This window comes from Salvia miltiorrhiza, chromosome 2 (genome assembly GCF_028751815.1).
Source record: "Salvia miltiorrhiza cultivar Shanhuang (shh) chromosome 2, IMPLAD_Smil_shh, whole genome shotgun sequence".
Taxonomy (NCBI): domain Eukaryota; kingdom Viridiplantae; phylum Streptophyta; class Magnoliopsida; order Lamiales; family Lamiaceae; genus Salvia; species Salvia miltiorrhiza.
In genome coordinates, this window is record NC_080388.1 from 65,796,115 (window position 1) to 65,818,782 (window position 22,668).

The window sequence follows — 22,668 nt, forward strand, 5'->3', positions numbered from 1 at the left end:
ATACAAGTTGTGAGGCCATAATAGAAAATGTCAATCGTGTTTATATTTAAAATTATTAGGGGGGCATTAAAAGGGAAAAAAGAAGCTATGAATGGGATTAAACTAATAAAATTAATATTTTTTTAAATGACTAATATAATTACTTAATAACATAGCAAAATATATAAATTTGGAATGTGTACCGTTCTTGTGATAGGCCAAAGATCTCAAGTTTAAGTTCATAGTGATGCATGCAACTTTTAAAATTTATGTCTCTTCAACAAAATTAATATAGATTTGAGCGACCGAACAAAAATTAGAGGTTCGAAAAAAATCAGACATTAATAATCTAACCCCAACAGCTGTGTGCGAATATTTTGATATCTCTAGTCATGCCGTAGGTCCATAGAGACGGGGAAGTTGGGCACGGCAACGTCCTCACTTTGCTAGAATGGTCTCAGCGTCCGGGAACGAGATTCCAAGCTTTATGCATTATGTCGTCATCTACAAACGGCCGCAGAGACCACATCTGGCAATAGGTCTCCAGTTCTCCCTGTGAAGACTTGTGGTTAAGGGAGGAGACTATTCGGACCTGCAAAACATGGTTTCACACTCGGGGTCAAGAAACATGTCGTGATTGTCGTGGCCAGCAAGAAAGTGATTTCTACCTGCATTGTGTGGTCTTGTTTCACCATGCTGTATATAATAGCCATCATGCTAGCATAGTCTGCAACATCAGGTCTTTCCTGTAGAGAAGATCTTTTAAGACCATGATCTAGGGGCGGGGGGAGAGAGAGAGATGATTTACTTGGTCAATTGAAGTAATGCACGAATCTAAGTTGCAACTGATATCTTCATCTTTCTCCTTTGCAGTTTGCAGACTAGAAGTAATACATGAATCTGAGTTAAAGCTAATATCGTCTCCACCTTTCGCCTTTGAAGTTTGCACAACAGATGCTGCATTGCCCAGAAGGAATTCAAGTTCATCGACAACTTCTTTAGCTGCAGCATCACATTCAGATTCCGACGATTAGCTAAAATTGGAAAATCACCCCCCCCCCCCAACAAAAAAAAACAGAGCTACTGAAATACAGAACAAATAAAAGGAATAAATAATTGAAGGCGCTCAACTTAGATAAGGAAGGGAGGAACGACAGATCACTCCGCGAATAGTTATGCAGATTGATTACTTCGAGAAATAATATGATTATTACGAAACCTAACGTCCAACTTAACAAAAGAACTAAGGCATCTAACATTAGCATCACCTTATTTACAGACTGACGATACTCATATTCTGAAAACCACTTTGTTATTGATTCTGGATTCATATAATGATATAATTCTAAAATTTCATCAAATCCACAAGCTTCAATGATCAAAACTGTAAGTTAATACATTGCAACTTAAGGAACGATTTGTCATTAATCAACCAAGCTATAAAGCCCAGCACGAATTATATGCTCTAACATGTGATTCAAGAAAATAGACATAGATGTGGTAAAAGTACAGTTTTTTGCGTTTTTAAGGCATTGATAGATAACTAAAAGAAACTATAATGTAGTAACATGTATGAATTCCCAACCACATGACTTTCCAGAAACTATCACTGTTTGCATTTGCGTTTGCGTTTGCATTTTTTTCATGACGAATACCAAGAGAAATCTTGCTATTTTACATTTATATAATATAAATAAACCTTGCAAAATCTGAAAAAGAACTACCTTTACTTGTATAGTCCTGAAGTCCAACGTGGCATGTATGCACTTCTGCAAGAAATTTGCAAATTATTGAGGAAAATAACAGAACCAACAAGATTGAGTTGCAATACAAAAAAATAGAGCAACGGCAACATTGGCAATACTGCCCATATAAACAAAATATTAATGTTGAATTTCCTCCCTAAGCCTGGTCATCCCAGAATTTCAGTAATTTGAGCTCCAATCCTCCCTCTTCTTTGGAAAGTGACTCATTTCTGAACTACAAGAAGCAAAGGGAAAACAAAAGGAAATAGATAGTTCAAAAGATTTCTAGTACTCCTATCTGGCATTCTTTTCTATTGAAAGTAGTGGTATAATATTGAATCATGAACCGTCTCAAAAAAAAATATTGGATCATGAACAAGCATGAATAACCATAGGGACCTTCTTATGAGTTCTTCGTGACTTGTTATGTGTATCCTAACCACTCAATCGACACTGAACAGAAACAGGACAAGATAGCATTTACAGAAACTGGAAATGGCATAGAGTAGAGCTGGAGTTCTGTTACCATATGAAATGCCATTCCCTTCGAAGAATGACTATCAATTACAATCATACAGTCAAAGGCAAAGTACCATTTCTCATTGGGGCAACCTTGAATGAATGTCTCCATTGCTCATCCGTAATACATACAAGTCTACCCCAATTGTAACCACATAAGAATCTCAAAAATTTAGTGCTAGCGTAATACTCCATATGAAAAGACCTATAGAGAGAGATTGAAGGTAGTGCTAGACCTCTATCGTATCTTATAATAGAAGATATGATAACAAATTATTCAAATACAAAACCACAAAGATACATATATGAAGGATCATGGTATCTGAATTGTGAGAAGCTGTTTCCATATGAGACATTAAATAGATAGATAAAACTGGATGCATTATTTAACTCACCTAAACATGTATACAAAAAAAAGTTCAAAATGCAATAGCGTACAATACTCTACCAGCTTTAACTCATAAACTTAGACAAACCATATTTGGCCCCTATTCTCTAAATCAGATGGAAATTTTAACAGACTTACACTTGCTCACATTTTGTACCCTGTCATGACTGTTGGCACATCCAGCTTCAAAATAAGACAACACCCTTCTTGATCCATGAGCATTGATAATGCGTTCCACCAATGTAGACGTCTTATCAATTGGAGCCCGCCCTAAGAACCCTGGCCAGATAATAGGGAGATCTATTAACTGTTTCTGCTGATATTTATCTAACAACAATCATCAATCAATTATAGCAAGATTACAATCAAGCTATCCAATTCTCGAATTGTACTTGTGTTGGCAGTGTTGCAAATAGTTAGAATAGATTTACATTTTTCAAAACCCAACAATGTGACTAATTCCACCCAATATGAGTGATGAAAACATAATAGACAATAAATTGAAAGCACAAGCAACTCAGACAGATCCACTCACCAAGTGCTTGCTGAAAGCTAACAACCAACCGGCTACCAGTAGACACTAGTTCATCATATTGTCCAATTCTAGCATTGAAGAAAGGTTATAAATGAGATTCACTCCAAATGACAAAAAGTACAATCACCATCAAAAGAAACATAAGCTATCAAAAAGAAATCTCAAGATAGAACCGAAACACACTGCACAAGAGTGGAATTTAACCTCCTCATAAAATCTGAATAAATAGCAACGATTTTCTCCTTTGATTCACTCTGCCTAAATTCTCCATTTTCCATTCTGCATTGCAAAAGAACATTAATAGCCCAATGTTCATGTCATAAGCATATAAGTTATACAATGTATAACCCAGTGTCATATAGGTAAAGTCACGAATTCAGCGTCTAGGTAAAGTCCAGAATTAAATGTCCACCCCGATACCTCAACTCAAGAAACAAAAATAAAGAAAAGCAAAAAGTCAATTTTCATGTAACTCAACCTTCATACGGACATCTTTTCAAACACATAACGGGCTACCCCTTAGGAGGTGTGTACTTAAAATGTATTGAGTAATTACCTAGGTGATAAAACTCAATAAAAATTGGATGGTATTTTCATGGCTAATAAATCGGTGACAAATAAACTTCACCGAACAGATATCCTACCTTTGCAATTTACTTCCATGAACATAGTTGATCATAAGGAGCCCAACACCAAACTACCCTGGAAATAGTGCCCCAAATTTAAACATTTTAACACAGATGACTTCTGAAGGTAATAAATCACAACAGCAACTCAAAATTTCATCTTTGTTTCAAGGAAGCGGAAGAAAAGATTGAACTTATAATAAACCACTAAAAATCTCCTCCCATAATTAATAAAGGGTATCTATTCCTAAATGATTGACAGTTGAAAAAGGGTTTCAAGGCTAGCTACAATACTCCTCTACCAATTTAACTGATTGAAACTAATAAATCCAAATGTGAAATCTCATTGCAAACTTAAATCTTTTCACTTTTCCTCTAACCTACCTCAGAAAATTCTACAAACTAAATTCAGAACTTTTAAACATACCTAACTATATTCTCACAATAACAATTAACAACCATCAACTTAATTTCTCTTAAAATTTGTTAATGCCATTTTGCAGAAAATATAAACCAACAACATAAATATATAAATACATAAACTAATTATTTCATTAACAAGAAAATATCACTTTATACTCTAATGTTTGATTATATTTTTTTTAACAATTGTTTCAACATATACAAAATCACAAGTTAATGGAGTACTTATATGTTAATTGTTAGGTATGCTGAGTGCTCATTAGAAACACCAGCAATCGAAAATCGAATTACGATTAAATTATGAAAACAAATTAATAATATTAGTATCAGTTTATAATTTTGCATATATATGCCATATATACTTGTAGAAAAATTAAATAACAGAGTATAAAATTTTGACCTTTTTTAGATTGTCTTCCTCACCCTTCTTCTCCTCAGTCCGCCACTCGCCGTCGCCGCCGTCTTCACTGCCGTCTTGGTGGAGATTGAGGGAGACCCAGCGGCGCTTTCAAAAATGATCGAGAAGCAGCGAGACAGCGACAGCGTTTTCACCCAAATCCATGGGTAATGGGCTATTGGTCCTTCTATGGGTATTATTGGGCCTGTAATGGGCTATGGGTCTTTAAATTATCCATGGGTAATTAACCTACCCAACCCATTCACTTTATTATTTCATGGTCCAGGTTCGGTCCGGGTCCAATAAGTATTGGGTAGGTTCTGGATCCAGAACCATAACAATTTTAACGGTTCCGATCCGGGTAAAACCCATCCATTGACATCCCTAATATAGAGAACGAACATGCAAAAGAGATCAGTCAGAGCAGGAACATGATATCATATAGAACGAACATGAAAAGAGATCAGTTAGAGCAGGAACATGATATCATCTATATAAAAGCTAAATTAATTGCTCAAAATTTCCCCTGAAACTTTATCAATATCACCATTAGGAATTTAGGATTAATTTTATTACTATTTCCATTAATATATATATAAATTATTTAAAAAGTATCTATATTTAAATCAATTAATCAACTTAATTTAGTATCAATTAATAGATTTTCGATTTTAATTATTATTTGCATGTTTCTTTATTTAAATGGTAATTAATTTAAATATAAAACTAGCACACAACAAACAAGTGTAGATATTTACATACGTGTGGGCCTATATTAAAATGTGATAGTCAAATTAGATGTATATAATTCGTAATTAAATTAATATGTTCTATATAAAATGTTACAATAATTATGAATTTGAAAATATATTAAATTTAATCACCCGATTAAATTCGACAAGATTAGACTTAATATCGGGGAGGGTGAGAGTACAAAATTTTGGAGCCATAGATGGGTGGGGCATAAACCTCTTAAGTTTGTTTTTCCTAGACTTTACCATCTTTGTGCCAATAAAGATGCCCTCATCAGTGAATCGGGGACTTGGGAGAACGGGAGATGGAAATGGCAGGTGGCGTGGCATCGTGAGTTGCTTGAAAGAGATGTGGAAAGGGTTAATGAACTCTTTAATGTTATTGCTTTGGTTAATCCAATTGCAGGTTCGCGTGATCGGTGGTCTTGGAGTGCTTCCAGCGACGGTATTTATTCAACAAGCTCAGCGTACATGACTATCAAAGAAGCAGACCACGAGATGCAAAGGGCAAACCACGAGATGCAAAGGGAGATCTACACCAAGAATATTTTGCCAAAGGCGTGGAAAATTCCTGCTCCTCATAAGGTGAAAGTCACGGCTTGGAGAATATTACAAGATAGATTACCTTCTTGTGATAATCTCAGGAAAAGAAATATTAAGTTGACCATTGAAGAACTTCACTGCAATGCATGCTTTTTTCAGGTGGAATCGACAAACCATATGCTCCTTCACTGCCCAAAGTCAGTGAAAGTTTGGGACGAAATTCACAGGTGGATCGGTGTTTTTTCGTTCGCCCTCAAGACGTGGTTTCTCATTTCGTTGCTTTTACAGGTTTGGGAAACTGTAAGCGGAACAGAAAATTCCTTTCGGCGCTCTGGTGTTGTGTCAACTGGGTGCTTTAGAAGTGTCGGAACGAGAGCCGCTTTGAAGAAAGAGTTTGGGAGATCCAGTCCTTGATCTTGGAAGTTAAAACAAGAATGTGGAGGTGGGGTAAAATCTTTCTTTTTTCAGATTTTGGATCCAGCTTTAAGAACTGGATTACCGGTGACCCACCTCCTTTGTTTTTGTAATGGCTTTGCTCTGGCCTCTGTTCACTGGTACCCCTTGTACCTCTTTGCTTAAATAAAGCCTTTTTTCTTATAAAAAAAGAAAAAATTAATCACCCGATTCATAATGTTAGAATTTGGATATCATTTCATTTATGTGAGAGCTATTTTATATAATATAAAAAAATTATTTAATTTTATTCATTAGATATAATATTTTAAAAAATATATATTATTGTTATTTTACTATTTTAATTAAGTAGATAATAATAAAACTAGTTAAGAAAGGCCACGTACGGTGAAATCGCATCATAGACTCTGATGTAATGATGAACTCTGGTAACCACAGTCCGTACAGTCATGATGTCTCCACGGTGAATGCCAAAACTATCGTAATCCAGCTGCGCATGCAAGAAAAGGCGAATCGGATTGTAGAAGTATTCATAACCATCTAGTGGGCTATACAACACCATGACGGTTCCACTCATTTTACCAGAAGGTTACATTGTCAGAAAACTGCAAATTGGGCCAATGTGTGTTTAGTAGATAACGGAGAGGATGTCCTTCGGGAATCCCTCTATCCTAAAAAATAAACAAAAATTTAATTAAAAAAATATACAAATAATAAATAAATTATAACATTCAAATTTATATACCACATTGAACCGACGTCGATGCAAATATCGCATACTCACACGGAGTCAGAGCCCTTGAATTATGAAACATCCACGAACTCTGTCCCATTAGACACATAATATTGTCCGGAAATGAAACACTATTCATACAAAAAAAAGAGAGAGAATAAGTTACTAACATCAAAAAACATATGTAATTTTTTGTTACTTAAAAATAAAAATCGTCGAAAGTTGTCGAATGTACCATATGTGTGGCCCGTGAATAGAGGGGGTGGAAACACGAAACGGCGATGTCGCGGCGGAGGCGGCTGCGCCATGTTGTAAATGAACAACAAACATAAATAACAGAGTATATTCACAACTCTATTTAACCCACTGTTGTAAAATCCAGTTATATATACACCATCATATTAAAAATTAATGAAAAAAAATGTGAGAACAAATAGACTGTTGAGTGTAAACCTAAAGCGTAATCAAATTTTCAGATCTTTGTTTAATAATTAATTATTTTAAAAATATATAATAACTCAAAATTTTCAATCTTTAAATTTTAAAATCAAACTGCACCTTTATACTTATAAAAATCGAATCAAATTATCATTTTTTAGTTCGATTGGATGGTTCCGAATCTTCCGATTCAATTTTGTTCAACCCTAGTCACAACCCTTGTAAGATGATTTTGTATAATTCATTTTTCATAAAAGATAATAAACGAAAAACTAAAGTTAATGTATTATTTTTTGGTATTATATAGTTGTCAATATAAATTATATAGATATAGATATATAGATTTTATTATTTATTTTTTAAACAAAAATATAAACTAGAATCTTCAATTTCCCTTTCTTATAATCTTAATAATTTTCTTTTAATTAAGCTCCATTGTATTTTTTATATTTCCATTTCCTTTTCTTTGAACTTTTTTTTTTTGAGGCGCTTTTCTTTGAACTTATCATATGAGATCTTTACTAATCTATATATTATATAAAAGAGCAGTTTAACAGCTATTTTTTCCCGCCTCAATTTAAAAGTATAGTTATTTTTTAAATTTCAGTTATAAAAGTATATTTCCACTCAATTTTACATTCATGATTTATTATACAGATAGATTCGGTGGTGGCATGGAGCAGTTTTTTTTTTCAATTCAAACTTATTTTCTTCTTTTCTTTTCTTTTATTTTTTACTTTTTCCTTTCTTTCTTTTTGAAAATCATGTAATGTGAGTAATGATAAAATATTCAAAATGCATATAAAATTAAAGATCATAAAATTATCTTTAATTTGATATATAATAATTATAAAATAAATTTAAGATGATAAAGATATTGAAATTTAAAGTTTCAAACTAAATTATTTTCTCTCTCCTCTCTCTTATTTTACTTCTTTTTCTTTAATGATCTGTTTTCATTTGATTTATTATATTTTGTTTTCGTATATCATTCACTTATTTCTTTTACATTTAGATATTTTTTTTATTTTCTTTTTGCTTTTCGGTTGTATATATTCTCTTATCTTTTTGCATATCATGTTTAAGTATTATTTCATAAATTCTCAAAAAAAAAAAGTATGATTCGATAGGTATAATTGTAATTTTTTTATTGCTACGATTTCTTATGAATTTTTAGACCTTTAAAATCATAAAAAAATAAATTTAAAATGTATAAGTCATAGTAGTTTAAAATTTTAAAATAATTTTTTGTATGCTTCCTCTCTACTCTCTTTATTGTTTTTGTTAATCCTCTCTCCTTAATGACATGTTTACTTTTTATACTATATTTATATGCATGGGCGGAGCTACACTATGAGGTGGTGGGGCAATTGCCCCCCCTCAAAAAAAATTTAGCATACTTACTATATTAATATATATGTATAATTTTTTTATTTTCTTTTAGTTTGCCCCACCAAAATTTTGAGAAAAAGGGGCAAAATGTGGAGATTGGAAAAAAATTGACTTTGATAAACTACGTTCTTTTTCTTTTGTCTAACGTGGAGATCGGAAAGAAAATAAAGAAGTTAAATTTGCACAATTTCAGAAGTCTTGCAATGGAGATGGTGAAGACAAAAAGAGATTGGTGTTTACGGAACCAACACCTAAACTATAATATGAAAAGTAAAAGCTATACCTAGAGATGATCGGAAAGAGTGAAGTAAAGCAATCGGAAAACTGGAGCCCAAGAGAAAAACTGACTGTTGTATTTGAAAATATGAGATAGCGTAAGCAATAATACACGAGCTCGGACCCTATTTATAGTATTTACAAGCGGAGGGGTAAAATAGTAAAAACATCTTCGGTGCATGCGTCCTGCGTGGTGGAAGGGTACGTTGGTAATTTCGATACTACGCGGGAGACCTTCCCGCGCGTTTATTGGCTCCTCTGATGGAAATGTCTTCTCTGGCGAAGGCGTCTTCTCTGGTAAACACGTCTTCTCTGGCAAGGGCGTCTCCTCTGGCGGTAGTGACTTCTCTGATGGAGTTGACTTTTCTGATGACGATGACCTCCCTGACGATGGTGACCTTTCCGGCGCGGATGATTTCTCTGGAGGAGAGGGCTCCTCTGTCAAGAATGACTTCTCTGGTGCGGATGACTCCTCTGGCTAGAGTCATTCCTCTGATGGATGAAATCCTTCTGGTATAAATGGTTCTCCTGACCCATACGGCTCCTCTGATGAGGGTGATTCCTCTGATTTGTACTCTCTCCCTACTCTGCATATATTGCTCCTCACCAACCACTCCCCCCTCTAGTCTGGTTGAACCGGGTATTCTTCGCGTTCAACCAGTGGTGTGTTATCAGCATCAAAGCTTTGTTATTTTCCTTGCCCCCTGTAAATCATAAAGACATAAGCATTTTGACATTTTTACATTATGAGAGTAAAAAGAGACCCTGTAAATTGTTCTCTGGCATTTTTGTTACTCCCGCTCCCTGGTCTGGCTAGTTCACTCTGGAGAGGTGCAACTAGTCAGAGGATTCGCCCGCGTGGATGACGTCATCCGCATTAAATGTCTGCCCAGTCTACAGTATTTTCCCCGTACCCGAGGTTACTTTTTAAACTTTGCGTCCTTTCGCCTTTCCGTATAAATTCCCATCCGTTGATTTCTTCCTTATGCCACGTGCCGTTCATCCCGCGTGCTGGTGGTTACCCGCGTACAATCTTACTTAGCCGATTCGAACTCCCCTTTTTTCACTATTCTTCTTCTCCAAGTTTTCCGAGCGAATTTTCTGCATTTTTCGGCGATTTCCTCACTGTTCCGGCATTCTCCCACGACCCTTTTGCTCCAGGTTTTACCGTCCATCTTTTTCCGGTCTAGGTAACTCGCGTATCCTCTTCACTGCAATTTTGTATTTAATCGTAGTGTAGTGGTATATCTGTTGGTGCTCTGATTGAGCGTGCTAGAAACCCTAGGGTTGGCATCTCCCATCATGGCCTGCACCTCCGCCCCTCAACTCTCTCGCTCGCCCTCTCCTTCTGCCCAAGACCCTTCATCTTCCTCCCCAACGCGGTCAGATCCTGAAAATCTTCCTTCCCCCTCTACTTCTGACGAATCTCAAACTGCACCTCCTCCTTCTCCACCTAGGAGAAAAGGGAAAAAGCCCCGCCTACCCCCCAAACGTATTCCTCCATCCCGCCTTAGTGTCGCAGAGGTGGAAAAATTGAAAAGCAAATGTAGGCGTCCTGATGGTTTAAAATTCGAGGCCTTTTGTAAGGATTCAACGCCTCCTGAAAGCCTTCGTCATCCCAAGGTGATAGTTGTTTGGAAAGCTCAAATAGATGCTGGTTTGAGACTCCCTCCTCCTATTTTGCTGGTTGATGTTTGTAACTATTTTCACATCCCCTTTTTTCAAGTCGCTCCTTCTGCCATTCGGAGATTATATGCCTTTCACGTTTTGTGCCGCGCTCACGGTGTTGGGGACACCGCCAAATTGTTCTGTCAGACCCAGACTCTCCGCATGCAGGGCAATCCCCTGTATAGCTTTGCTGCTCACCCGAAATATCCTACCACCTTCCTTTCCTCTCTGAATTCTTTCGATAAGGGTTTCCTGAAATATTATTGTTATGTGCGCACCCCTTTCGGCAACTGGCGCGATTATGGTGCTTCGGAGCTGGAATGGCATACAAGTCGCACTACTTATAAACCAGCCTCTTCCGAAGTCCCTTCTACTCGTGACCAGAATATTATAGCTCACCTTAATGCTATGAATAAGGCCCACCCTCTAGACTGTAGGTACCTGGCCGAGAACAATTCCTCTCTGGCATATAATGGTCTGTTTCCCCTGTATCCAGAGAGATCAATAGGTAAAAAATATACATTAGAAAATACATTAGCTCTTGTTACCCTGCTTTTAATGGTGTGAAATTTTGGTTTGCAGATATGTCTTGGAGATCGAAATGTGGGGACAATTTGCCTGACACCCCTTCTCTTGCTGGCCGAGGAGCACATGGCTCGGGCGGTTCTGCTTCCGGAACAAGTCCCTCGGAGCAGCCTGCTGGTTCCCAACTGATCCCCATTCCCCCTGTAGTTGAAATCCCAGAGGGGAATGTGGAAGCCTCGCGCCCCTTTGATGCGGCGGAAGTTGATGTGGGTGCTCTTGTTCACAGGGGGAGGCACTCCAGTGCTGGTGATGCCGCTGGCACCCGTGAAGAAGATGTCCAAGTCGTGGATATCACCGATGAGATTCCTTCACCTGATTCGGCTCCCGATGCCACCCTTGCTGATCTTACGAAGAAGAGGAAGAGAGGTTCCCTGATCTCTGTGGGTGAGAAGGAGAGACAGGAGGGCCTAAAAAAGGCTGGCAAGTCCTCAGAGCCAGCGAGGAGGTCTGCTGGTGGTGTGAAGATTCTCACTCCTGCTGGGGACAAGGGCAAAGGGCCAGCGAAGAAGTCAGCTGGTAGTTCCAAGGCTCTCCCCTCTGCCGGTGGAAAGGGTAAGGGCAAAGCTGTGGTGCCCTCGGCTGACGAACCAGAGGATCTTGTTCCTGGGCCGATTTTGAGTCTGTCGGGGCAGAAATTAATTGATGCTTTGATAGCTCGTGTCCATTCTCAGGATCAGGAAAAGATGGAGGCGCTGACGCGCGGGGCTTTGGCCACTAAGTTGTGCCAGCTGGCTCTTCAGGTATCCTGCCTCTTGTATTTTTGTTATAGAAAATTTAAGTTACTAACCTTTTGATTGCTCTGTCATTACCCATTTTGTTTTCCTTGCAGATGGAATCCGGGATCTGGGGAGCTGTCAAGTGTATTCATGATTATGATGTGTCTGAAAAAGAGAGAGAGAAAGAGCAAGCGGACGTCGCTAAACGCGATGATGATGTTGCTGGAGTTGTGGAGCGCCTAAGCAAGGCTGAAGCGGAGGTTATTGAGTTGAAAGCTAAATTAGCTCAGATGGAGGTGGAGAAGGCGTCCTTGGCCTCCGAATTGTCGAGAGCCACAAAAGAGAGCCATGAATGCCTGGCCAAGTTTAAAGCTGATTATGAAAGAGACTACGAAGAAGCCAGGCGGGGCTGGAAAAGGATACTTGTGGAAGCTCAGAACCGTGCGTACGTCCTGGGGGCTCGAGATCAACGCTTGGAGTACTTCTTATCTCCGCGAGGCCAACACTTCCTGGGGGTGATGCTGGAAGGCACTCTGGAGTCTTTCAAAAAGACTCCCGAATACTTGGCAGATTTCGGACCTCTTTTCGCTTATGTGATAGAGCAAACAGCTTCCAAGGCATTGGAGATGGCGGGGGCCACCCCAGAACAACTTGCCACTTTGAGTTTCAGAGCCCTGATGGATAACCTCCAAGACGAGGAGATAAACAAACGGATGGGCATCCCTGAACACTCTCCAGAGAAGCCAGAGTGGTGGTATCCAGTGCTAGAGAAAGCCATTCCCTACTTTTCTCTTGGGATTGGATCTGACTCGCTGCCCTCTGCTCCCATGTATGCGCCTGCGTTCTCTGCTTCTCTGATGAACTTTGTGAACCGGCTATGGGATCCCTCTGGCGAGAGCACCCGAACATTCTCTCAGTTCGGCCTAGAGCCCCCTCTGCCTTCTGACTTAGCGGCTTCTGCCTTCACCGACTCTGCCTCTTCCTCTGCTGCGGTGGAACAGCTGTTCGACCTGTACCAAGATGAGGATCTGTATGTGCAGGAAGCTGCCAAGTTGTTGGAATTTGGGAGTGCGTCTTCCCCAACCGGTGGAGACTGGCCCGTTGCCCGTGTTCACAGAGAAGACCGTTTCTGGCCATGCTTCTGCAAGTGGTGCTCCTTCCCTAATTCCATCTGCTTCTGCTCCTGTCTCCTCTGCTGTTGCCCCAGCTGTCTCTGTCCCTCCCTCTTGATGCTCCTTACTTCTTTCCTGTCTTTATCAAAAGAAATTTTTGTAACTCTTTGATTTGTATAAGCTGAATATTTACCCTCAAATTTTGATGTGTAGCTATGCCCTCCGGGCACATTTTAATGAGATTTCCTTCCCTTCCTTGCTTCTTTTATCCTTATTGCCTGTATTGTTTTCGTTGCTTGTTGATGACTCTTCTGGCGAAGATTCTGACGATTCCTCTGGCGAGGATTTTGACAACTCCTCTGGCGAGGGTTTTGACGACTCCTCTGGCGAGGATTCTGATGATTCCTCTGGCGAGGATTCTGATGACTCCTCTGGCGAGGATTCTGATGATTCCTCTGGCGAGGATTCTGATGGCTCCTCTGGCGAGGATTGTGCTGACTCCTCTGGCGAGGATTGAGATGACTCCTCTGGCGAGGATTGAGATGATTCCTCTGGCGAGGATTTGGCTAACTCTTCTAGGAAGGATTTCACCGCCTCCTCTGCCGAGGATTTGGTTGATTCCTCTGGGAAGGATTTCACCACCTCCTCTGATGAGGATTTGGTTGATTTCTTTGCTGGCGCTTTCGTGCTTCCCATCCACGCTGCTTCCCATTCATGCTTGAGCACTCTGCGCGGAGCATGGAAGACCCGGAGGGTGCGACCAACTTTCGCGGCTTACGATTTAAATAGTAACCCTCTGCGTGGAGCATGGAAGGCCCGGGTGGCACGACCAACTTTCACGGCTTACGATTAAATAGTAACCCTCTGCGTGGAGCATGGAAGGCCCGGGTGGCACGACCAACTTTCACGGCTTACGATTAAATAGTAACCCTCTGCGTGGAGCATGGAAGGCCCGGGTGGCACGACCAACTTTCACGGCTTACGATTAAATAGTAACCCTCTGCGTGGAGCATGGAAGGCCCGGGTGGCACGACCAACTTTCACGGCTTACGATTAAATAGTAACCCTCTGCGTGGAGCATGGAAGGCCCGGGTGGCACGACCAACTTTCACGGCTTACGATTAAATGAACACCCTGCACGAGGCTTGGTAGACCCGGGGGGTGCACACCACCTCTCGTGACTTATGGTTAAGGACAACCTCTGCGCGGAGCATGGAGGACCCGGGGGGTGTAACCAACTTTCGCGGCTTATGATTATGTGCCACCTCTGCGCGGAGCATGGAAGGCCCGGATGGCGCGACCAACTTTCGCGGCTTACGATTGAATAGTAACCCCCTGCACGGAGCATGGAAGACCCGGGGGGTGCGACCAACTTTCGTGGCTTACGGTTAAAGGTCCACCCTGCACGGAGCCTGGAATACCCGGGGGGTGCAACCAGCTTTCATGGCTTACGGTTAAGTGGACACCCTGCACGAGGCTTGGCAGACCCGGGGGGTGCACACCACCTCTCGTGACTTACGGTTAAGGACAACCTCTGCGCGGAGCATGGAGGACCCGGGGGGTGTAACCAACTTTCGCGGCTTACGATTATGTGCCACCTCTGCGCGGAGCATGGAAGGCCCGGTTGGCACGACCAACTTTCGCGGCTTACGATTGAATGAACACCCTGCACGGAGCATGGAGGACCCGGGGGGTGCCACCAACTTTCGTGGCTTACGGTTAAAGCAACCTCTGCGCGGAGCATGGAAAACCCGGGGGGTGCAACCAACTTTCGCGGCTTACGATTAAGTGCTATCTCTGCGCGGAGCATGGAAGGCCCGACTGGCACAACCAACTTTCGCGGCTTACGATTGTCAGCAACCTCTGCGCGGAGCATGGAGGGCCCGAGTGGCACAACCAACTTTCGCGGCTTACGATTGTCAGCAACCTCTCTGTTCTGGTTGAGCGTGACCCTTCTGCTCTGGTGGAGCGTAATTCCTCTGATTTGCCCTAGTCTTGCTGAGAAGCGCTTTTTGAATTTAAAAATTGGGACCTACGGGTATACACCCTACTCCCCCCTCTGGTGACATGTGCAATACTCTGTTATGAACATGTTGGCCCAATTATTTCTTACACCCTTCTCCGGCCCATAAGCTCATGCGGGCCCATTATCCCTTAGTCCATTTCTTAAGCCCAGAATCACCTCTATATATATCCTCCTCCGATCCTTCCAACCCTGGATTCTGTTGATGTTTTGCCTCCCTAGATCGGTTGTAAGGCACTCAGGTAAGGGAATTTCCCCTCTAAACACTCACATCCCTGAGGTCTCCGCCTTTTCCCCTGTGCTTCTGGTGTAGATCTCTAACTTCGTGGTTGTAACGAGTGGAGTTCCCTTGCTTGAGTGTTTTATAACCAGGCTTCCCAGATCTAGACGTTGACTTCCCTGATTTGAGCGTTGATTCCTCAGATCTGAGCGTTGGTTCCTCAGATCTGACCCTTGGTTTGTTCCTCTTCTGTATTTCTTTTTTGTAGCATTTTGACTTGCTATTTTCCTTGATATTCTGCAGACACAAAGTGAAGTTGAAGTAGATCTGAGAGGTGAGCGTATCCCCGCCACGAAGAAGAACTCAGAGTGTTGGATCGTGGAAGAAAAGACGTCCATCCCTGATGCTTGCTTTCCCTTTGACCTGCTAAGAAGCAGTTTTTGTATTTGTTTCTCCCTTGTCCTGCTAAGAAGCAGTTTGCATTTTGAATTTAAAAATTGAGGATTGTGGGTATACACCCTACTCCCCCCTCTGGTGACATGTGCAGTGCTCTGCACGAACATGTTAAGTAGCATATGTAATGTAAGAAAACAAAAATTGAAATAAACAAACACAACACCAGGGAATTCCCTAGAACCACATATCTGTTTTATTGATATTATGGCCCCGGACCTCGTTAAAACCCCTGTGGGGAAAAAGAGTATCCGGTCTACAAGTGATTACTCCTGCTAAGAAGCAGTTATACATAGAACTTTTTGAGTGTGTTTATATTCCATGGTCTGGGTAGAGCTCTGCCGTCTGAATCCGACAATATGTACGCACCACCTCCCAAAACCTCTGTGACGATGTATGGCCCTTCCCAATTGGCTTCGAACTTACCCACCGCCTTTAACGCATCAGCTCGCTTGAGAACTAAATCTCCCTTCGACAATTTCCTCACTCTGACCCGTTTATCATATCCCGCTTTGATAATGCCTTTGTACTTGGCCGCTCTGACACGGGCTTCCTCCCTCTGTGCCTCCACCAAGTCCAGCTCTGCTCGGCGGAGCTCCTCATTGTGCTCAGTGTCGTACGTGGTAATCCGGTATGATTCTAGTCGTGCCTCTGCTGGTATCACCGCATTGGATCCATACACCAGTGTGAATGGTGCCTCCCCTGTCGCCGTTTTTGGACTAGTTCGGTAAGCCCAAAGAACGGTATCCAGCTCCTCCACCCACTTCCCTCTGCTCTGATTTAGCCTCTTCTTGATGCCCTCACATATGGTCCTATTAGCCAATTCTACTTGTCCATTTGCCTGTGGATGAGCCACCGAGACAAAACGCTGTGTGATATCCATTCGATCGCAGAAGTCCGCAACCCGTTGCCCTGTAAATTGAGTCCCATTATCAGACACGATGATGCGTGGCACTCCGAATCTGCAGCAGATATTCCTCCAGATAAAACGTTCCACTGTAACTTCATCGATCTTACTCACGGCCTCAGCTTCGACCCATTTGGAAAAATAGTCCACTGCCACAATGAGAAAGCATTTCCCTCCAGGTGCTGTAGGCAGCTTCCCAACTATATCAATGCCCCATTTATCAAACGGACAAGGCGGCGTACATTACACCCATGGGCTCCCCTGGTATGTTGATTTTCCCGGCATGCCGCTGGCAAGCTTCACACTTGCGGACAAACTCTCTGGCTTCCTGGATTGATGTGAGGCCAGTAAAAACCTGCCCGAATGATCTTGCGTACGAGGTCTCGAAATCCGGTGTGCCCGCCGCAGCAACCTGCATGAATCTCTTTCAGAGCAAAGTTAGCTTCCTCTGGTGATAAACATTTTAGCAGAGGTTGAGTAAAAGATCTTTTGAAGAGTTGATCATTGATTAGGCAGTAATTTTCATAGCGGGCCCGTTGGTTGGACTTCTCTGCTTAGTCGTTCCCCTGTCTTCAGAAAGTGTATAATCGGAGCCCGCCAATCATCTCTGATCTCTACCGAGAATACCTGCGAAGTTTCCATCTCTCTGGTATCACAAGAGTAGAATGATCTCGTCGCTCCAAGTTTGCTCTAACTGCGCTAGCCATGCGGGCCAGTAGGTCGGCCTTCGTGTTTTCCTCCCGAGAAATCTGTTCGAGCTTGAACTCCATGAATTTTTCTTTCATTTCGCTAATTTTGGTATGGTACGCCTTCATCCTCTGATCCTTGACACTGTAACTTCCCGAGAATTGTTGTGCAACCAACTGGGAGTCTGTCTTTATAATGACACACTCAGCTTTAAGCTCTGACAGGATATGAGCCCCTCTGACCACGGCCTCATACTCCGCCTCATTGTTAGATAACCGACAGGTGAATTTGATGGCGAACTGGTATGTCCCATAACCTGGCGAAGTAATATAAACCCCGATTCCGCACCCCTCTTTCGTCACTGACCCATCCACATAAGCCACCCAGAACTCTGGTATGGGACGACGAGTTGTTTCTTGTATGAAGTCTGCCAATGCCTGCGCCTTGATCGCCGTTCGTGGCTCGTACTCTACATCATATTCCCCTAGTTCCACAGCCCATTTGACCATTCTTCCCGACAAATCTGCGCGCCCCAAAACTTGTTTAAAAGGTAAAGACGTGCGCACCACCACTCGATGTGAAAGGAAATAAGGCCTCAGCTTTCTTGCCGTGATCATGACCGCCAGAGCCGCCTTCTCGATCTCTGTGTAGTTGAGCTCAGGGCCCTGAATAATTCTGCTGACAAAATAGATAGGTCTCTGATGACTTCCTTCCTCTCTGATTAGCACAGAGCTGATTGACTCCTCCCCCATAGCTATGTATAAATACAACGTTTCTCCCGGGACCGGCTTGGTCAGGGTTGGGAGTTTCGCTAGGTATACTTTAAGATCCTCAAATGCTGCGCGGCACTCCTCTGTCCACAAAAACTTGGCTCCCTTCCTCAACACTTTGAAAAACGGCATGCTCCGTTCTGCCGATCTCGATATAAACCTGCTTAGGGCAGTGATACGCCCGTTCAGAGTCTGCTACCTCCTTGATTCCTCTAGGCGGTGTCATTTCCAAAATAGCTTTGACCTTGTCGGCGTTGACCTCAATCCCTGCTGGCGTGACTTTATACCCCAAGAATTTCCCTGTTGTGACCCCAAAAGTGCACTTGGCTGGGTTCAACATGAGTCTGTGATCTCTGACTACCGTGAAGATTTCTTCCAGATCTGCCACATGGTCCTCTGCCCTGTTACTCCGTACGAGCATATCGTCTACGTATACTGAGATATTCTTAGCAAGCTGTTCTTTGAAAATTTTCTCCATCATCCGCTGATATGTGGCTCCTGCATTCTTCAGACCGAACGGCATACTCTTCCACCCATATACTCCGCAACAGACGGCAAAGGCCGTTTTGGCTATGTCTCCCCTGTTCATCTTTACCTGATGATACCCTTGGTACGCATCCATCATGGATAATAAGGCACATCCTGAAGTGGAGTCCACTAATTGGTCAATCCTCGGCAGAGGATAGTGGTCCTTCGGACAAGCAGCGTTTAAATCTCGGAAGTCCACACACATCCTCCAGGTGTTTGTTTTCTTGGGTACCATCACTGCGTTTGAAATCCACTCTGGGTATTGCACTTCTACAATATGCCCAGCTTTCAATAATTCATAGACCTGCTCTCTGATGGCAGCGTCCTTTTCAGCCCCAAAATTCCTTGTCCGTTGCTTCACCGGCTTGACCTTAGGGTCCACGTTGAGGCAATGCTCCGCCAACCCTCTATCGATTCCCTTCAAATCTGAGGTACTAAAAGCGAACACATCCGCATTTCGTCGAAGACAACCAATGAGCTCCTTCTCTGACTTGATCACTCATGGCCGATCCAATCTTAGTCTGGAAACCCTCTTTCCCTGGAAATAACTCTATCATATTGCAAACATCGCTAGTGGACACCAGCGCGGTTTTCTCTGTGGAGTCTCTGTCTTTTAATAAATCCGCCAACTCTTGGCGTTCCTTCTGCTGGGGCATGCACCTCGCCCACTTTCCCCCTCTTCCTGGCGTTCGATCCCTCTGTCCATCTTTCCCTTTTCTGCCCCGCTGACTGTGTGAGCATTTGCACGTGGCATGCTTTTGATGTCGTCTGATCGCCACAAACTTCTCCCACTCTTCCACCCTCGATTGGAAACTTCATTTTTAGGTGAAACAAAGAGATAACCTGCCTTGAACTGCCGTCAAGGCAGGCCGGCCGAGTATGACATTGTACTGAGGGTTTAGGGCATATCCACCACTAAGAAACGTACCATCCTTGTTTTATTGCCCGCCACTGTACTGCCAAGGATCAACGGCAGCTCTACATACCCTAGGGGCATGACCATCTCTCCTCCAAACCCAAACAGAGGAGCATTTGTCGGCTCAACATGAGCGTTAATTCCCATATTTTGGAGACATTCCTTGTACAAGATGTTTACAGCGCTGCCCGAATCCACGAAAATACGGTGAATAATGCAGCCAGCGATGTCCTGCCGTGATGACCAAGCGCATCATCATGTGGATACATTAATGTGCGTATATCCTCTGACTCCAAAAGTGATTGCCGGCTCCTCTGCCGCGCTGGTGATTTCCATGACCCTTTTAGGATAATACCCTGCTTTGACTGCTCTGACGACTTGCTTTTTAGCCCTATTTGATGTGGGCATCCCGTTTTCCCCACAAATCATGTGAACTTCCCTTCTATATGGGGGGGGGAGGAAGATTTTGTCTATCTGCCCCTTCTCTACGATTATCCTGGTTATCATCGAGCCTGCGATCTCTGTTGTTATTCCCCTGCTCTCGTCGCTGATCCCGGTTATTTCTTTGATCCCTCTGATCTCGCTGATCCCTCTGATCCCGCTGATCCCTCTGATCAGTCCTCCTCTGACCTTCATTTCCCCTGTCAATGAAGTGGTCGAGACATCCCTGGCGCACCAATAACTCCAATTGGTGCTTAAGGTGTCCACAATATTTCGTGTAATGCCCGAAGGAATTGTGATATTCACACAACTTATTATTAGGCCCTTCCTGCGGCGGCCCAGTCCGGTAAGTCCCCGGTGCCCTAAAGAACGGCTGATCCTTTATTAGATGAAAAATTTCTTCTTGTGGTTTAATCAAGGGCGTGTATTCGGTAAACCGCGTTACTTCATTCACTGTGCGCTGTTGATTAGATGGCATTCCTCCCTGGGGTGGGAGTACCCTAGGAGGCAACCCTCTGAATGGGGCCCTATCTTGCTGTCTTTGTCGTTCGGGTGCTTCCTCAGCTTTCTTGACTCTGTGTTTCTCATTTTCCACCTTCCTCGCCATTTTGGCGTCCTCCAACTGTAGATACCCCGGCAGCCTTGCCATGATGTCATCAAAATCCCTTGCTGGTCGAATTTGTAATTCGTCAAAAAAGATTCCTGGCCTGAGTCCTCTGACATAGGCGCAGTTTTTAATTTGCGATTCTGCCTCTGGCACCTCCAGAGCAGCAAGATTAAACCTTGCTGTGTACTCCCGAAGCGTTTCTCCCTGCTCCTGCTTAATATCCATCAGCGAAAGGGCTGACTTTCCTACCCTCCGCGAACTCGCGAACTGACGCAGAAAACGAGTCTGTAATTCTTCGAAAGAGTGAATGGAATTTGGGGGCAGCGTCCCAAACCATAACTGGGCTGGTCCAGTAAGGGTAGTGGAGAAGATCCGGCACTTGATGCCCTCCGTGTACATGTGCAACGTAACCAACCCCTCAAACCGATTGAGGTGTACCTCCGGATCGGTAGTGCCATCGTAATCCAGTGAGATGGGCTTGTAGCTCCTAGGTAAGGCATCTGCCAAAATATCGTCCGAGAAAGGACTGCGGTTGTGGATCGGGTGGAACCTCGATGTCTTAGCTCTCTTGTCCCCCTTATGCCTCCCCTGTTCCCTTCTGTCCCTGGGTACTTCATGAGCGTGGCGCTTGTGGACTCTATATTCATGTCTGCCAGAGGAATACTCCGGCTCTCTTTCCTCTGACCTCTCTGTGTAGCGTGATTTTTCCGATCGATGGGACTTTTCCACCCGGTGCGATTTTCCTGACCTTTGTTCCCTGTCCTCCCTTCGGGATTTCTCCCTCAGTGATTCCTCCAGATCCTGGAGTTGATGTTTTAGCTGAGACACTTGGTTTTTTAGCCGAGCTTTCTCCCTCGGTCTCTCTTCCTCGAACACCAAAGAGACGGATTGACTATCAGACTCGTCAACCCTCTCCTTTCTCACCACACTGTTAAGTCTGACCCGGCTCCCCTCTGGTCTTCCTTTCCACTTCCCTGTCAGCAGGGTCCCCTTGTACTTCCAGAGGCACCGCAGCTTGTTTGTTGATTGCTAAAGTGTTTACCTCCTGAGCAGCGGGAGGTGGGGCCTCAAGCGCCCTGCAGAGTAGCCGTTCCCACCAGTGGAGCTACAGTGGGAACAGCGGACAACATGGGAGTTCCTAGTGCCTGACGCACAGCGGAGTAGTGAAGCAGCGCCATCATCTGTTCCATCGATCCAAACGTGATTTGTCCCGCTCCAGACGCGGGAGTTAAGCATGGCATGTCAGATCCTGGAGTCACCAAAGCAGATCTCTGGAGACTTGCATTCAACCCTGTCAACGGAGTGGCGGGGATAGCCTGAAACCCTGGTGGGGCAGTGAAGGTAGCATTGCCCTGGAGGCCCGGGAACAATGAAGGTGGCATCTCAGTGGTGAGAGCAGCGGAGTCGAACTCCCTTTCTAGGTTGCGGTGAGCATCTGATGATCCCATGGTACCTACATGTAAACAAAGTGAGAAAGGATATCGAGGACGAAAGAACAAAACCCTCCGCTACCGACGGGAATTCCGGTATAAGAAACCCAATAAAAAATCTCAATCATCGGTACGAAGACCGTTAGAACATTCCCTTCCAAGTAACCCTACACTCTGAGAAATAAACCCAGAGTATAGTTTGAGAAAACAGAGCCCTCAGTAAAATCCAGCAGATGCAAGATACCCAGAGACAAGTACAAGCAGAGCAACCATCAGAAGACATGTTAGCACGCCTCATTAAACATGATAACAGAAGGAATTATGTAAAATGCTACTATAATATGAAGATTAGTCAGGGAAAACATGGAAAGCATAAATAATCATTTCCCATAAGTGAAGATCGTCCCCAAAACAACAATGCGAATCTCACCACAACAAATACGCA

General features: G+C 43.0%; 1 protein-coding gene across 2 annotated transcripts; it reads right to left on the minus strand.

The window, feature by feature from the left end:
- Positions 1-206: 206 nt before the first annotated feature.
- On the minus strand, positions 207-4,770 carry LOC131013101 (uncharacterized). 2 transcript variants are annotated; one of them, XM_057941111.1, is made up of 9 exons: positions 4,616-4,764; positions 3,811-3,868; positions 3,371-3,445; positions 3,167-3,234; positions 2,770-2,910; positions 1,704-1,745; positions 788-981; positions 648-725; positions 207-571 (listed from the first exon to the last, which is right to left on the minus strand). In XM_057941111.1, the coding sequence occupies exons 2-9, from the start codon at positions 3,843-3,845 to the stop codon at positions 437-439; spliced, it is 768 nt and encodes a 255-aa protein (XP_057797094.1). In that variant the 5' UTR covers positions 3,846-3,868; positions 4,616-4,764; the 3' UTR covers positions 207-436. The 2 variants fall into 2 exon arrangements, with proteins under 2 accessions (XP_057797094.1, XP_057797095.1); XM_057941112.1 differs by lacking the exon at positions 3,811-3,868 and having other exon boundaries at positions 4,616-4,770.
- Between the last annotated feature and the right edge of the window lie 17,898 nt (positions 4,771-22,668).

Coding starts and splice junctions, on each gene's coding strand:
- LOC131013101 (XM_057941111.1), bottom strand. CDS start 3,845: ATGATCAACTATGTTCATGGAAGTAAATTGCAAAG. Junction 3,446..3,810: donor CATGGAAGTAAATTGCAAAG/GTAGGATATCTG, acceptor TTTGCAATGCAG/AATGGAAAATGGAGAATTTA. Junction 572..647: donor AACAAGACCACACAATGCAG/GTAGAAATCACT, acceptor CATGTTTTGCAG/GTCCGAATAGTCTCCTCCCT.